This window comes from Musa acuminata, chromosome BXJ1-6 (genome assembly GCF_036884655.1).
Source record: "Musa acuminata AAA Group cultivar baxijiao chromosome BXJ1-6, Cavendish_Baxijiao_AAA, whole genome shotgun sequence".
NCBI lineage: Eukaryota > Viridiplantae > Streptophyta > Magnoliopsida > Zingiberales > Musaceae > Musa > Musa acuminata.
Window position 1 is genome coordinate 94222 of NC_088332.1, and position 17460 is coordinate 111681.

Here is a 17460-nt window from a genome sequence, read left to right on the forward strand (position 1 = left end):
TCAACAGAGATGATCATCTCAATAACATCGATGATAGTAAACAATAAATTCATCGATCAAACATAAAATTATACATTGCTCATAATCAATAATAGAGCAAATCATATAGAAAGAAACAGATCAATAATATCCGACGAATCATTCAAGCATCGTAAAGAACAATAATAGATCTAATATATTTGATCTCAAGAACTTGGCTCTGATACCAATTGTTAACATAAAATCTGTAATCATGCTATCTATAATGCGGAAAAACTTTTATACCAAGATTGAAATCAAATAAATTGGATCTAACAATATTACGATGCATACCTTTCTTCTTGTTATTCAGAAAAATAAATCTTATCTGATCTACAAGCACTCTATCGTCGGATCTGAAATATCAATCTGCAAAGATCTGCAAAGAAAACTAGATCCTTCTCCTCTCTTCTTCTCCTCTCTTCCTATCTTTTCACAGGACCATCTAGATTGATGGATTAGGGGATTAAGGGGGAGGAAGATTGAGAAAAAAACTTAATCTTTGACTCAAATTGAGAGAAAAACCTTAATCTCTCAATTGACTCAGATACTACTCAGATGCGCACTTATCCCTAGAGGTCCTGTCTATTTATAGGCGAGAGCAGAGGGTTTAGGATAAGTTATTAGGAGAGTTCCTTCCATCGAGGTTATCTCCTAAAGAATCCTACTTTAATATGGACTTCTTTTCTATTGGCCAATAACCATAATCAGAATCCAATAATATCTATAATATATCTTACCTAATTAAATAGGGTCACATAATCTAACAGTCGACTGTTAAGAGCTCGACAAAGTGAAGGAAAAGTGTCTGCCAATTATAACAGCTGGAGGCTCTTGGTCATGTGATGTTAGAACATTAATGTCAGCTTCATTGATGTGGAGCGATCTATCAAAGCATTATTCCAGGCGTGTCTAATCCAATTTACTAACATGTAGACGGAATGGAATTGTTCTTCCTCGCATTCCTTTTTTACAATAATAAATGTATTATTTAATATAAGCAAGATGTTCTATATTCTTTTTTGTACAGTAATAAATATACTAGCTAGATGTTCGATATTACGATCATCCAACATAATAATCACATGTGGCTGACATATGACGATCGAACCGAGAGAGAGAGAGAGAGACGTTGGCATCACATTGTGATACATGATTATTGCGTGTGATTATTGCGTGATGCATATCCACGATCTAGATTAAACTAGTCAACACGAGCATCAAGCACAATGAACTTTATATCATGATTCAACATGAAACATGATCATATTCATATTCATATTCATATTCTACGAATCATGAGATGAGATGGGCCAAAACTAAATTAGAACAAACGACGTCCTCCATTTAATAAAAGCAAAGCAATACACTATGGTTGTGTTTCACATTAATCTCCCTGCAGCCTCTTTTGTCTGACATGAACGATCGAGGTGTGTGGACTTGTTTGGTAGAGAGGGCCAGGCAAATTAATAGTGTATATTGTTATTAATGCTGCTCCCATGAAATCATCACAACAACAACAACAGGCAAAGAACCAAGTAGGCCGGCGGCTGGTGTCCCACTACGTTCCATGTCTGAGCGTAACAATAAAACAAAATAAATGAACCATGTATCTTCTTCTTTCTTTGGGTTTCTTGGTCTTCGTCTTTTTGACCTCGAATGGATTTAAATGAAAAGAGTTCAACGGAAAAGGAAGGATCGGATACATCTTTCTCTTCTCTTCCATTTTTTCTTGTCCTGAACTATTATTATTATTGGTTAAGCACTCCTGGGAGCATAATATTCATTCTACCCCTGCGTGCATGCATGGATGGATGACCGTAATTAATCGGTAGCAAAGAGAGGGATTGGTACTGCTATCTTTGACTGTAGGAATCACGTCTTCTTCTTCTTCTTCTTCTTCTTCTTCTTCTAGGAAACTTCATGCGAGAATCCAATTCTTGGGGGAATAGTTAGAACCTTTTTTAGTAGCAGTACTGTCAGTCACCTCGTTCTTATTAAGCAAATTTTATCTGCATCTCCACTACTATTATTTAAAAGTCTTAGCTTGACTTTGGCGAGGGAGGAGTTAAGGTTGCTTACAAATTTCACCTTATGATGGCGTAGGCGTTAGTTATTGGGTACATAAATACGTTTTAATAAGGGCCTTTGTAATTGCATGATTACTTTTTTTTATTTTTCTTTCACATTTTAACTCTATCTATCTGCTTGGTTACATCGTCGTGTTATATTATTATATCTTTTATAGTTACGTGTCCATATTTTGAAGATGTAATTGGTGGTATATTTACATTAATGAACATGATATAGTTCAAATTTTGGTTAGAAAAATGTTAGTTAATTCCTATTGGAAAATGTTAGAAAAATCATCATGATTATGAGACTACCAAATGCTTTTTTTAAAAGAAAACATGCTACAATGAAAAATAATTATATATATATATATATATATATATATATATATATATATATATATATATATATATATATTAGTTTTAAATTCTTATTAAAGCGGAAGCTAAAGGTGATGACAGAAACGCCCTCCCTCCCCCCTCCTATGCCTCTCTACCACCTTTTTTGTATTATCTATATTTGCGTGCTGCTGCCACAAAAAAGCATGGTGTAAAGCTGACTCGACCGTATGTTGTTGTTACACTCACTAGATGTAACTCATGAGATTCCATGCGATAACAAGATCTGCGTTTGAGAGAGAGAAAGGCTATACATTATTACCAAGTTGGGAAGCAGGCTTAATGATCGATCCCCTCGTAATTGCCTGCAACAACATCATTCAAGGGGCAAAGGAAGAGAGAGGGAGAGAGATAAGAGAGATGATCCCTGGTCTTTTTTCTTTGAGAGTTTAAGAGACGGTCTTGTATCTTTAATTTCAGTGCCGCAGAAAGTGAAGAGCTACAGCAGTTGCACAGAGCAGTTTGAAAGAGGAGGAGGGTACGTTATCAATTTCACTCCGTCCTCTGTTTCACTGCAGCTCCAACTATATATATATATATATATTTTGTTGGAAAATCAAAGAGGAAAGCTGGAAAAGTGAAATAGATTTATATGCTCAAGCTAGCTGTCCAAATATTGTGTTTCTTTGGGTTGAGGAGTAGATTCCGGAGCTCCTGTAAGCACTCCCTTTTCTCTTCTTGGGGCTATCAAACTTTTGAAGCACCATGATGGGTTTTTCACATCTGGATCAATTCCACCAAGAAGAGCTTCATGGCTTCGCCTCTTTAGCCACGGTTCCAGCTTTCCATGATCTTGCCTGCAGCCGTGAGTGGAACCAAAACCAGCTACTGTAAGTTTTCCTACTCGACTTCTTCCACAGCTGAGCTGAGCTCAGCTCAGCTCAGCTCAGGTCGGCTGTATACTTCCTTGGTATATAGAAGAACGACTCGATTATCCTTGTTTTCTTGTACGTGTAGGCGAGTCAGAACTCACTTTATCTAATCCCTAGGATTTGGAATTTTCTTGCTTGGTCTGTTTGCTACCTCTATTTCCGTCGTGGATTCCTAGGGATTTGAAACCTACAAAGGATGATGGCATCTTTAAGCATATGTGCTCTACACATTTAATCTCTGATAAGTAGTCGTGCCCTATTGTAATCCTAGAGACCTTCTTCCCAAGCTTGGCTTTTGCTCTCATTGGATGCATGGGCTTTGTGCAGTAACTTGGGTGACTTCATTTCAAACGCCAATGGAACTCTAAATCATGAAATCTCTTCCCATAGCTCACCGATGATTCAAGACATGGGGTGTCACTGGGCTTGCAATGACCAAGAGGGCTTCGTGAACTAGCTGCCTGCCTATCAACTTAACCTAGCGAAGGCCAAAGAGGAGTTGACAGACAACTCTTTCCGGAAGCTCAATGGGTTCTTTAAGGATCACTCGGATCAAGACCACCGACCACACGAAAAGCTCTTCATGAGGGCATTAGCGTCAGATTGTCAGATGGATGGCCTTCGGCCGCTGCCGGGAAACTTGCCAGAAAACTCGAGCTTCGATAGTTATGAAGGTGGCCACGTGGCTCTTCCGACTGCTAATTTTTCGCAGTCCTGTCCGCTTCGGCCAGGCATGATGGATGATGTTCATGCATTGGATCTCTCGGCTTCAGCTGGATTAGGAGGAGGGGTAAGCTTTTGCCAACCGTCGCTGGCTGGAATGGCTTTGCTAGGAGGAGAGGATGCGTCTTCCGGGCTCGACCATCTACAAGAATCGATTCAAGGACCATTTTACCTCCATCATAAAGTGGGTACATTTATCTCTTCCCATCTAATCAAACAAGTCACGAATAAGTGGGCAATGATAATATATACTTTTAGAAGAACTATGATAGCTAAGGTGGGAAAAAAGAGAAGAAAAGAAAAGAAAAGGATGCATGAAGAAGGCATTTCATCAGAAAAAAGGTTAAAAGAAAATTATATATATATATATATATCATATATATATATATATGTATAAATGGGTAGTAATTAAATTCCCATGAGCGTCACAGCATACGATGACAACGACATTAGTAGGGCTGAGGGTTGTGTGTTAATTTCAGAGAACCTACGTTGATGTCATAGAGTACATAACACTTTTCAGCTTTATCGAGCGACACGAATCGTCTTTTCTTTTCTGAAGCAAAAGACTGCACAGAGAAGAAGAAAGAAAAACTTTACGTGCTTTTCTTTAGGGTTCTAAACACATCCACAAAGCTAATACCCGTGTAACTGGACGCTCCTCTGAAGATGCCATCTCTGGTCAGCGGAGGAACAGAAGCGAGGAGATGCAACAGCAGTTGGGAGCACAAATCATGTCAAGCAGCACCCGGAAACCCTCGGTTCCAGCAGCAGCGCTCTTCCTGCTCTCCGTTCAAGGTATATATGTTTTGGAGCACTGGCCACATATATATAGTCGCGGTTGCTTCATTGGTATTTTGATCCATTGTGTTGGTTGACGTGGTGATGGCCCAAAAATAAAATGAAACAAAAGGTGAGGAAGGAGAAGCTGGGGGATAGGATTGCAGCACTGCAGCAGCTGGTGGCACCATTCGGCAAGGTATCAAAACCTACCTACCTACCGACCTACCTGCTCTAAACATTATGAGTGCTTCGCTTCTCTAAAAGAAGAAGAAAACTTTAATCAGGCATTATTCAGCACCGCATAAAACGGTACATCTAAAATCAAAATGGTAGACGACGATTGATAATGTACATGATGCATTCATTATCCATACACTTGTTAATTTTTACATTACCTTTGTCCTTAATTTATTATAACTTGATGTCATGCATGGTTTACGATGTGCAGACTGACACGGCTTCAGTGCTCATGGAGGCCATCGGATACATTAAATTCCTATTGGACCAGGTCGAGGTAATCAGCATCAGTATAAGATAAAACACAAACCTATTCTCGTTTGGACATACACGTCTGCTGTGGCCATTTTTCATTGACTGGTATACGTCTGCTGTGATGAGAAGCATCGCAATCGCGTGACTAATGACGATATATTGCTCTTCCATGATGGTATTTTGCAGAAGCTAAGTGTGCCGTACATGAGGTCATCCGGCAGCAAAAAAAGATCAAGGACAACGCAAGAGGTATGTAGCCGTCTTCCCCATGACATCAACAACTGTAGGTCAATAATAATAACGTCTGTAGAGGTGGAGTATACTAGTCAGAGGCTCATGTCATGTCATGTTTCTGTACACAAGGTCGATTCTGTAAGAAAAACCATACATTTAGCCATCCATGCATTCTCTTCGGATTAAGTAAGCTTTAAAGACACGCACTTCCATTCCATCCGCTCAACTTAATTGCCCACCCCTCTTCCTAGGCATCGAATGAGGAGGCAAAGCGAGATCTGAGGAGTCGAGGGCTTTGCCTGGTGCCCTTGGCCTGCACATCATACATGACAACAACGGAGCAAGGAGTTTGGTCGGCAGCCACATATGGGGGAAGTGATTGAGTGTGTGTACTCATTCCATGGGAAGAAGCTGCAGCACGAGGTTTCGAGCGAGTAATTCCAGCTCTGGGGAGACAAAGAAACGAACGTTGCATGTTCCACCACCACCTTTCTCATGAGGTCATCCAGTTTGGACTTGTAATGGCGACATATATGATACGAGTCAAAGGAGCAAATTAACTCGTTCAGCATATAAGAAATAGCAGGGCGTGGGTGATTTTTGTACATCAATCTACCATCTGAAAGAAGTAAGTACATGTAATTGTGGTCGCTGCATTGATGGGGTTGTTGGTGGTGGCGTGTCATAGGAGTTTCTGATCATTCATACATGAAAACCTTCTCCGAGAGACTAACCATGCATGGCATTACCAGTTTGATGGTACATGGAAATGTTCGTATAATGTGCACTAGTGAAGAAATATCAATGCGGGTTTCAGCTAGTTGTGCTAACGACCAACGTCAAGAAGCAATCTCGTCAACCTGAAGGTTGCGCCGAATACGAAGAGGAGATTTAAAGACAAGTGTGTTTTTTGTCTGAAGCCATTACATATAAACATCTGAGCCCAAAACAATCATACGATAAATGTGGTGACACCAACGCCCCCAGCATTGTGAAGTTAATGACACATTCGAGCAACCTCCCAATGATTTCCAACTCATGGTTACAATCCTGGCAGCTAAGTTGACCACATTAGACAATGCCATGAGTACTCTATATATATATATATATATATATATATATATATATATATATATATATATATAACTAACTAACTAACTAACTAACGTGAATTTGTTGTAACATACTGTAATAAACGGCATCGTAGTGTTATTATTCCTACGCAAGACGGACCATAAGTGAAAACTGATTAATTAACATATATTCTTGATCGAACGAAACTAATTAATTAATTATTTTCCTTGGCTCTAAAGTTGCGTGTTTGGAGATCAGTGGATGCCCATCTCGTGTCGCTTCCAAAGTCGTGTGTTCAGTCGGCACGCGAGGCATTTTTCATCTTCTCCGTCGGATCACGCGGGGAGAAAAAAGGGATTTCGTTTTCTAGGGCCAATCTCCGTCGTATCATGACTCCACCATCAGACCATCTCTCCGACCGACACCATCGCTTCCTTCTCCTCCAAATTGCCTCGATCTCCACTCCCCAATGCCCTCTTCCTCCTTTCCCTTCGCCTCCAGTTCGATTCCTCCATGGCCTATCTCCGATCCCCCTCCCCCCCCCCCAAGCGTCACTCTTGCCCAACCAAGCCCCTCGCGAATTCTCCCGTCGATCCCTCCGGCAGAAACTCAAGCCCATGGAGGCGACGACCAGGACGGCCCCATGAACGATTTCCTTTCCCGTTTCGTGTCGGCCATGCATCCCTAGCTCGCCGGCGGCTACCGGGCCCTCCCGAGACATACCCTCGACGTCATGCTTCTCGTCGTTTGCCAGAAAGTTGTCGCCTCGATGGAGCCTGGCGCTGACGCCGAGGACCCCCTGTGGATCTCAGCCAGGAACTGTGGAAGACTGTCGTGGAAGTGAGTAACTCGGTGCACGAGGCGATGCAAAGGGATCGGATGAGGAAGGAGCTCAAGAAATACCTCCATTGCGATGATGAGGTCAAGGAGATGTGCCGATTCGCTTCGCAGGGGACATCGGCATCCGGGGGTCGTTGCTTCGAGAGAACTTCGGTTCAAACGGGCGAGAGAAATAGTTAGATGAGGTCGAGTTTTGCCGGAGCCTGGATGAGATGCGGGAGCAAGCTCAGAAGCAAGAAGATCGACAGAAAGGAGCGTTTCTAAACTCTCCAACTGATGCAAGGAGTGTCTCTTTGGCGGATGAGAAAGGTGGAGCGTCAAGAGTGGCAGCTTTTCCACAGAGGAAGGGGAAGTTCAAGTACACGATTTATGGGCTGGATTTGTCGGACCCCCAAACGGGCGGAGTTGGTATAAAGGTGGCGGAGGCTGAGAACCATTTTGTGCCTCAGGAGTTGCAGCCTGTAGAAGAAAAGTGTAAGGAGATTGAGGAGAGGATCCTTTCTTTGAAGGCAAAGAGGGATGATCTACCACCATTGTTGGCGGACTGGAAGGAGTTCCTCCAGCCAAAGAGGATCGATTGGCTAGCATTGCTTGATAGAATTAAGGAGCGAAATGTGGATTTATATTTAAAGGTCAGTTCATACAATTTTATTTACTTAGACACATTCGCTCTGGCATAGAAATCTTGCATATGTTAATGAAGGCTTATCTTGGATAATTGTTATTTAGGTTATCTCTTTCGCTAATAATATACGATCTTAATTGGCATGCTTCTATTTGTGCAATCTGCAGCTATGATCAACCAAAGTCATATGCTTATGGTGTTTAAGGCCTTAGGGGTTCTCCAGATTGAAGAAACAAGTTGCATACTGTAGAAATCAAAATAAAGAACCAATCGTAAATGTTTCTGTTCTTGTTCAAAACATACATAATGCACTTAATTGTTGAAGATTAGCTCAAATCAAGAGGATAGTTGTAGCCCTTATTCCTCTGTCCTTCACCCATCCCACTAGTTCCTCTTACTTGTGATGGACTGGCAGCAACAGAGGGATAGCAGGTGTCAACCACACCAACTGTTTCACGCTTCAAGATCTCTATCTCCGAGTCTCTCCCTTTTTTTTTTTCTTTACTTTCCTTCATTGTCCCCCTCGCTCTACAGACACTTCGTCATCTTTCTTTTCTTTCTCTGACTCTGCTTTTCCTCTCATGCCTTTTTTTCCTCTATCTTCAAGTCAACCTCTCTCTCTCATCAGAATTCTGGAAGTCCTGTTACCTCTGGTCTAAGAATGACAGGAAGCATTGAACGCATAACCTAGATGCTCTGCATGGCTTACCATTCACTCAAAATCTCCCTAGTTCTTTATGGCCGTAAGTGGAATAAATTGTTTTCATGAATGTCTTTTATAAGGCTTTATCCCATATATTGAACTTAATCTATGTTTATGTAGCATTATCCCTCTCCAATTCGTCTTTATTATTTTCTTTCTTAGCACCTTCCACTTCCAGAACCCTAAGATACTAGTCGATTGGTCCATAGCAGATATCATCTTTGCAGACTGTCCATCGGTAGACTATTGTGCATCAATTAAAGTATTAGCTAACTTTGATAAAGAGGTCGCGAATGATACTTGGAAGATCTGAAGGTTCTGGTAATTCAGATGATCGGTTAAAGAATGCAGCACAATGTGGCAAAAACATTCAGCTGGACGTTGAAGTATGCTACTCGAGCACTGATTTCCCGTTGAATTTATGATGTGACTGGAATAGAGGAGCACTTTGATGATGTAACCAATAAAAGTTGCAGAGATATTTGTCTATCTTGCATGGATTGATGTTTGGAGAAGAAGAAAGAAAAGTGAAATCTATATTGTAAAATGCAGATGCATAAGATGATTTATATGATTAGGTGAATACATCTATTCTCTGCAGACAGTTTTCCTTCTTTGTTTGCTTTTTGTATATCTGCAGTGACCTTCATTCATCAATCTAGATCCTGTACATATGAGTTGAGGCAGCGGGATCTTATAGTTTGAATATTTCAATTTAAATGTCAGACTTTATTGGTGAATAATCAAGTTGTATTGTCATCGAAATTAAGATCCAACAAAATTGAATTTGATATTAATGTGGCCCGAGATGAGATTTATCTTAGGAAGAACAGCTGTTTTCACTATATCTATATATTTACAGGCATTTCATTTTGTACAAGCTGTAGATCATGCATTTCTTCATCTGTTATGCGGATGCGTGGATGCTAATGGGTAGCAAGCCTTTTTTTGGTATTCTTGGAGTTGATAGATTGTGATCATAGTAAACATTTGATACATGAATAAATGGCCGGATCATCATCTTGATGAATAGAGGTGCTACATTTCTTTTTGGGGTTTACACGAATCATGTAAGCTTGTTGGTAGTTAGGCCAAGTGTCATGGAGTAACCTTGTTAAGGTGTTCGATGCAGGTTTATGACCCTTTTTTTTATTCTTGTTTTTTTTTTTGTCGGTTTTGAGTGTTTTCGAGTGATTTTTGTTAGGCATCATGTACTAGGAAGAATTTACTATAGTCAACTCTATTTTTGTTGGTTGTCGATGTTTTTATTTTATATTTCTGTCATGTAAAACTCAAATATTTTAGATTATGCAACATTGCATGAAGGTGAAGGAAGCCCAAACAGCTCCCTTCTTATGTGCCACTGGTTGAATTTTGGACGACGGTCTTGCAGTGCAAAATGTCAGCTATTTCAACACTTTAGAACCCTTGGTGGCATCGGGGTCGATAGGGCTTGGTTATGTGTCTAAAAGATGATACAACGTTTTTAGTGTACCAATTTTTTGGTTGACAAAAGTGTTAGGTGAATATTGAGGTTGCATCTGCCTTAGAAACTTTCTTTGTGTGTGCTTGTTAAGTTTGTTTTCAAGAGTATTTTTGTGCCTAATAAATACTAGTTGCTTTATGTTGCTTACGATCCTTGTTATTTTGTCATTTTCATATGTGATGATGACATATTACCCGCACGTTCACCTTTCTAATCTTTTTCTTTTTATGCAGGTCATTTATGGATCGTATCAAGTTAAAGGTCCTGGCTTTCAAATGAGTATTGCTTGGGCCTTGTATGTCTTAAGGCAGTCTCTACTAAGGATGCAACAAATTGATATCATTGAATTGGGATGGTAGAACAACAATTAGCACTACTATATAAGATGGGCAACAGTACTGTGTGACCATTTCGGAGAATCAAATGAGCACTCATGCGAAAAATAGCAAAGTCTCGTGGCATTTGTAGTGATGTTCCCATAGAGCAAGTGTTTTCTCATGCATAAGAGGCAAAAGTTGAAAGACACGTTGAATAATACAGATAATCAAAGAAAGAATGGTTGAGTTGGAGCTATAGGTTGACATTATAATTGGAGATCCGAGTCGACAAGTTGACGGATGACATAAAATACCTCAACTACAACCATCCCCTTCTTCTTCATGGAGACTATCTATCTCCCACCATAACCCCGACCAAACAACCTTCAATAACATCATCTCCATCTAAAGGTGTGATCGATCCCCAACCATAATAACCAAATATGACTCATCAAACACCATCAAGGAGCCTATGGAAACACCCCAACCTCTTTGACCACAATCCAGACACAGGAATCTCCAACACCCTAATCCCGAGCTCCAAAAGAAATGGAACCAGGTACTAAGCCAACAGCGTCAGAAATCTAATCTTATGACTAGAACAAGTCCAAGCAAAACATCTTTATCCCATGGAAATTTATAATAATAAATGTGCAAGAGATGACCACAATATTTCCAGAACCAACAGCAATTACTCACCTTTCTGGGATCCCAAAACTTAAAAGAAAACCAGAAACATATATAAAACCCAAAGAAAGTACAATAAACTCAGTATTTCCACAAGCAGAAGAAGAATCTGAAAATGACACAGAACCGACACAATCACAACAAATGCTGGAAGAAGAAGAACCATAACAGGCTTGATGAATCCTTACAGCCAAGAATCAGAAGCAAAAGCTGGAGCCAAAGTGAAGATGACCCATGCCAAAGAAGATCCAGAAGCGCACCAACAAACAAAACCTTCATATAACTCAAACGAGGAGTTCGCAATAATATAATACTGAATATATCGTAATCAAACCCTGATTCCAGGCAGAGCCATGTCCAACCCGGGACAAGCGACAGTTGATAAGCAGGAACATATGAATGGTTTAAGAGGAAAAGCACATGCAAAGCTGATGTCCGATATTCCACATGTTTCAAGAGTTTGAGGTTCCGATCAATTGGACCCATAAGCTACATACTTGGTACTCACAACATGCAGGTAGAGACCATGCCTTGCATCCATCCATGTCCATCGGATACTAGATATTGAAAAATGCAGGCTTTCAGAAAGTAAACAAGAGTGATAAGCAGACAGGTGAAGAAAGTGACAATATAAGTATGAAACTCTAAGGGAGAGATCACAGCAGGCAGGTAATGAAGTTCCACTGGTCACAAACAAGTGCTAGCAGCAATGTGCAAACCACCAATAACTCATGATGTTATAAGGGCTCTTGCAGCCAAGAAGATCACAGTTCACTTGATTTTATCCAGCAAACCAACTAAGCCTATTAAGTACAAGGACCAGATGAAATCAATCCAAGCTTTGACAAGATACACCAAAGGAGTTCTCTGTTATCATTCGAGGGATATCAGGAGAAATATGAAAATTCTCATTAATATGACTTTGTATACCTTCGACGAGGATTATGACCAACTAAGATGGCATCTACAGACTAAGTGTTCACATGTTCCAGAATATACCATGAAGGAATTGGTAAATGATCATACATGAACTTTGATGGCAACTTTAATTACTTCACCATTAAACATATAAGAATCATTTTTTCCGTCAATATGATTATGTATACATGAGGCGGGCACACTATATATAAAATTTATGAATCAACTTCCTTGATCAGCCAAAAGAGGACAGAATTAGTTACAAGACAAGGTGGTTGATATGGGAAAGCACAAAACAACTTACAAGCATTTTGTGAGATGAGTAACATTTAGTAAAGACAAGCACTCCCTCCTCCAAGATCTCGAACTTGACAGAAGTCTGCCACCGAAGTCACTTAGATGAAGAATATAATGTCAATGAAGGAATTAAATATGTAGAAGAAAACAAATAAAGAAGCTCTGTACCTTCACTGGTTCATTCACATGCTGGCTTAGTGTCAAAACTCGTCAAGCAAATTGCAAATGCCTGAAATGCAGAGAGTGGATATTGATAATCCATAGTGAAAATATCCTTTCCTATTTTACCAAACTGAAGAATAACTTTTTCTTGCTCTGCTGGAGAAACATGACAGGAAGGATCTGCAGCTGCCACAAGCTGAAAGTTCTTGACAGAAGCCACTGTTACTCGTCCTCTAAAGTTCAAGCACCAGCACTGAAGCTGCTCATGCCACCGAGGGGCTTTATTCTTTAGAATGAGAGATTCTCCATTGATCTGGACAGGTGCATTTGATTCATTGAGACTGGTGGAAGAAAAACCTATCACCGGCTCCTTGCCCTTCACAACTGGTAAACTGGAGAGCCGTTGATCGACGGAGTGAATGAAACTGCTGGGTGCAGGGACACTCCCACCTTCTTGGATGGAGGAGATGGGGATCGAGTGCATCATGCACTGCATTCTTCGTGGCCCTCGGGTTCGCAAGATGTTCAGCTCATAGGAGATGGTAGCAATGTTGTAATTGCCAGCCGGTACTCTCGAGGACACTTGCCTAGAATGAATCCTTCGATTTGAACGATTGCTTGAAGAAACTGCAGCATCAAAAGGAGGCTCGCTGTCATAAACAGTGAACTTTGTTGCCAGAAAGTTTGACCTGGTTGAGATCCAAAAGACCATAAGACAAATGGCAACGAAAGCATAATGCAATTCAGAGTGAAGTAGACGAGAACACTTGCCTCGCTTTTCCAATATAGGTACTGCTAGCTCGAGAGAAATCATCAGGATTCAATGAGATCACAAAGTTGGTGCTCGTTGCACGTCTGATCTTGTGGGCTGCCAACAAAAGCTTGTCACTCTGCCCCTGCAGTGCTGCAGTTATCAGAGTTTGTCAACAGCATTAGAAAAAAAATCATCTATAGAGCAGAATAACAGGATGCATGACAATTTGTGACACTTGATCCCATGTTACACTTGCCATCGCAGAAAACTGAGATCACTGTCCTTGAGACTTGTTTCATGATGATTCACCGATATGATAAACTAAGAAGCATTCAGAAATTGATGGAAGAAATCTTCAAGCGGTGATATAAAAAAGGAAATTACGTATAGATTCAGAAATTTCTGTAAACTGGGTGGTGCAAGAATGAGATGAAGAAAGCCCATCTCTGAATCATCTCCGATCACATTGCCATAATATGTGAATAGTCCAAATTACTGAAGCAATTGAGTTAACGACCGTAGATCCTAAGAAGCAAGCAATGAGGCAGAGAAAGGAATTGCTTACAGGGGGTCAGACCCAGGTACAAGCAGAAGGTCGACGTCGCTCTCTCCCTCCTTATAAAGCACTGAATCGGGTGATCTCGTGGCCCGGGCTGATTTCAGATTGAGAACCAAATATTACAAAGACGATGAGGAAAAGATTGAAATTTTCAGGGAAAGAAAGAGATTTATACACCACAAAGCAATCGCGAAACCAACACAAATTTGATCCCAAATCTGAAAGGGGGTTGAGGCGATCAGAGACCTGCTTGAGGGGGAAAGGGAAGGTGATCTGGCCGCATTGCTCGGGGGACCTGACCACCTCCTTCGTGATGTTCCGCCACGAGCGGCACACCGCCGCGCACGCTAGCACATGCCTCCTCTCCGGCCACGCCACCTCACTCGCCTCCACTCTCTGGATCACATCCAGCAGCAGCTCCGGCGGCAGGTTCGCCCACCTCCCCTGCTGCTGCTGCTCTTCCAGCTCTTGCGGATGCGGGGCACATCCTCGGCTGTGCGCGGTCATCATCCCTTCCATCGCTCCTCCTCCTCTTCTTGACATGCTCCCAATCCCATCCCTCAGCTCACGGACGAGGCTCTTAAACGACATTTCCTGGCTTCCAGACCAGAAGTTGCGGGGTCAATTAACTGGACGAGAAAGGGGGGAGAAGGAAATCATTGGCATTTGAACAGTCTGCAAGGTAAGCTATTTTTTTAGATCTAACGGATGTCAAGAGAGAAATCGAAACAAGGAATTGCTTCTATGTGCATGACTTAGTGATATTGATAGCTCTATCTACGTGCAATCTAATCTCTTTCTATAAATTTAAAAACGGTAATTAAGCGATATACATTTAATCTACATTTAATCTACTTGAGGAATGAACTAGAAAAGGGATTGAAGTCGAATTTTTAAATTTTGGACGATGACCTTTTGTGTTTTGGGATAGAGTTTGTGTTCTAAATGACTCAATTATCAATGACCAAATCCTGAAGCAAGATCATAATTCAAAGTATGTGATAATTTGGATTAAATTATTTATTACATTTTAATTTTATGGATTTTCAGACAAGGTCACACCTCTTGTATATGATAATTTGGGGGGCATAACAAAGGTGGTATCGGGCATAACAAAGGGGGCATTACTAAGATATTTGATTCATGTGATGTGCAAAATTATATTAAGGTTTAGTAAATTATATAGAGATCGATGAAATTTATATTTGATGTCTTCTAGGAATCTATGATCATATCGACATTTGGTCTTCTTGCTTATGAATTGTGGATTATGGTTGCGAATTATGACTTGAACGATTTTTGGCGTCCTCAAATTTAGTTTGGATTTTGTATTATATTGTTGATTAAATTTTAATAGTATGGATTTTAAGACGGGTCACACCTCCTAAATGTGATAATTCGGGGGGCGTGACAGAGGTGGTATGAGAACATTATTTGAGGATCACTATAAGATATTTGATACATTTGATGTGCCAAATTATATTGCGATTTAGTAAATTAAATAGAGAGCGATGAAATTTGGGGGGCGTGACAAAGGTGGTATCCGTGCATGATTTAAGAATTACTAAGATATTTGATTCATTTGATGTGCAAAATTATATTGAGGTTTAGTAAATACATCTGGTCCTCTTGAGGAATGAAGTAGGAAAGGTAGTGAAGTTGAATTTTTAAATTTTCAAGGATGGCTTTTTGAGATTTGGGATAGAGTGTGTGTTCGAACTGACCCAAATTATGATTTGAATATTATAATAAAAGGGCATGACTTAATGATATTGATGGCCTCTATCTATGTGCAATCTAATCTGTTTCCACAAATTTAGAAATGACAACTAAGAGATACACATTTAATCTACTTGAGGAATGAACTAGAAAAGAGATTGAAGTTGAATTTTTAAATTTTGGACGATGGCGTTTTGTGTTTTGGGATAGAGTTTGTGTTCTAAATGACCCAATTATCAATGACCAAATCCTGAAGTAAGGTCATATTTCAAAGTATGTGATAATTTGGATTATATTGTTGATTACATTTTAATTTTATGGATTTTCAGACAAGGTCACACCTCTTGTATATGATAATTTGGGGTGCGTGACAAAGGTGGTATCGGAGCATGATTTAAGGATTACTAAGATATTTGATTCATTTGATGTGCAAAATTATATTGAGGTTTAGTAAATTATATAGAGATCGATGAAATTTATATTTGATGTCTCTTAGGAATCTATGATGACATCGACATTTGGTCTTCTTGCTTATGAATTGTGGATTATGGGTGTGAATTATGACATGAACGATTTTTGGTGTCCTCAAATTTAGTTTAGATTTTGTATTAGATTGTTGATTAAATTTTAATATTATGAATTTTAAGACAGGTCACACCTCCTAAATGTGATAATTCGGGGGGCGTGACAGAGGTGGTATGAGAACATTATTTGAGGATCACTACAAGATATTTGATACATTTGATGTGCCAAATTATATTACGATTTAGTAAATTAAATAGAGAGTGATGAAATTTAGGGGGCGTGACAAAGGTGGTATCCGTGCATGATTTAAGGATTACTAAGATATTTGATTCATTTGATGTGCAAAATTATATTGAGGTTTAGTAAATTATATAGAGATTGATGAAATTTATATTTGATGTCTTCTAGGAATCTATGATGACATCGACATTTGGTCTTCTTGCTGATGAATTGTGGATTATGGGTGTGCATTATGAACGATTTTTGGTGTCCTCAAATTTAGTTTGGATTTTGTATTAGATTGTTGATTAAATTTTAATATTATGGATTTTAAGACGGGTCACACCTCCTAAATGTGATAATTCGGGGGGCGTGACAGAGGTGGTATCAGAACATTATTGGAGGATCACTATAAGATATTTGATACATTTGATGTGCCAAATTATATTGCGATTTAGTAAATTAAATAGAGAGCGATGAAATTTGGGGGGCGTGACAAAGGTGGTATCCGTGCATGATTTAAGAATTACTAAGATATTTGATTCATTTGATGTGCAAAATTATATTCAGGTTTAGTAAATACATCTTGTCCTCTCGAGGAATGAAGTAGTAAAGGTAGTGAAGTCGAATTTTTAAATTTTAGAAGATAGCTTATTGCGATTTGGAACAAGTGTGTGTTCGAAATGACCCAAATTTTGATTTGAATATTGAGAGAAAAGGGCATGACTAAATGATATTGATGGCTCTATCTATAGGAAATCTGATCTCATTCAACAAATTTAGAAAGGGCAACTATGAGATCCACATATAATCTACTTGAGGAATGAATTAGAAAAGGGATTTAAGTCGAATTTTCAAATTTTGGCTTTCGAGTTTTGGAATAGAGTACGTGTTCTAACTGACCCAATTATCAATAACCAAATCTTGAAGCAAGGTAATAATTCAAAGTATTTGATAATCCGGATTAGATTGTTGATTACAT

At 39.6% G+C, this 17460-nt stretch overlaps 3 protein-coding genes across 6 annotated transcripts; 2 read left to right on the plus strand and 1 right to left on the minus strand.

Annotated features, from left to right (window-relative positions):
• The first annotated feature begins 3933 nt into the window (after positions 1–3933).
• Positions 3934–6234, plus strand: LOC135677602 (transcription factor bHLH110-like). The gene is made up of 6 exons (XM_065189965.1): positions 3934–4268; positions 4754–4882; positions 4998–5063; positions 5316–5381; positions 5546–5608; positions 5845–6234. The coding sequence occupies exons 1-6, from the start codon at positions 3945–3947 to the stop codon at positions 5974–5976; spliced, it is 780 nt and encodes a 259-aa protein (XP_065046037.1). The 5' UTR covers positions 3934–3944; the 3' UTR covers positions 5977–6234.
• A 791-nt stretch (positions 6235–7025) lies between these two features.
• On the plus strand, positions 7026–10730 carry LOC135675469 (small ribosomal subunit protein mS77 (rPPR2)-like). Its single transcript, XM_065185629.1, has 2 exons — positions 7026–8139; positions 10555–10730. The coding sequence occupies exons 1-2, from the start codon at positions 7720–7722 to the stop codon at positions 10678–10680; spliced, it is 546 nt and encodes a 181-aa protein (XP_065041701.1). The 5' UTR covers positions 7026–7719; the 3' UTR covers positions 10681–10730.
• A 755-nt stretch (positions 10731–11485) lies between these two features.
• LOC135675471 (tubby-like F-box protein 5) lies at positions 11486–14735 on the minus strand. Of its 4 annotated transcripts, none has more exons than XR_010513868.1 (6): positions 14262–14735; positions 14022–14109; positions 13474–13606; positions 12709–13391; positions 12548–12622; positions 11486–11882 (listed from the first exon to the last, which is right to left on the minus strand). XR_010513868.1 is itself a non-coding variant. In XM_065185631.1 (5 exons), exons 1-4 carry the CDS (start codon positions 14604–14606, stop codon positions 12719–12721), a joined length of 1239 nt encoding a protein of 412 aa, XP_065041703.1. In that variant the 5' UTR covers positions 14607–14735; the 3' UTR covers positions 12451–12622; positions 12709–12718. The 4 variants fall into 4 exon arrangements, 2 of the variants coding, with proteins under 2 accessions (XP_065041703.1, XP_065041702.1); XR_010513867.1 differs by having other exon boundaries at positions 11489–11882; positions 12548–12637; XM_065185631.1 differs by lacking the exon at positions 11486–11882 and having other exon boundaries at positions 12451–12622.
• Between the last annotated feature and the right edge of the window lie 2725 nt (positions 14736–17460).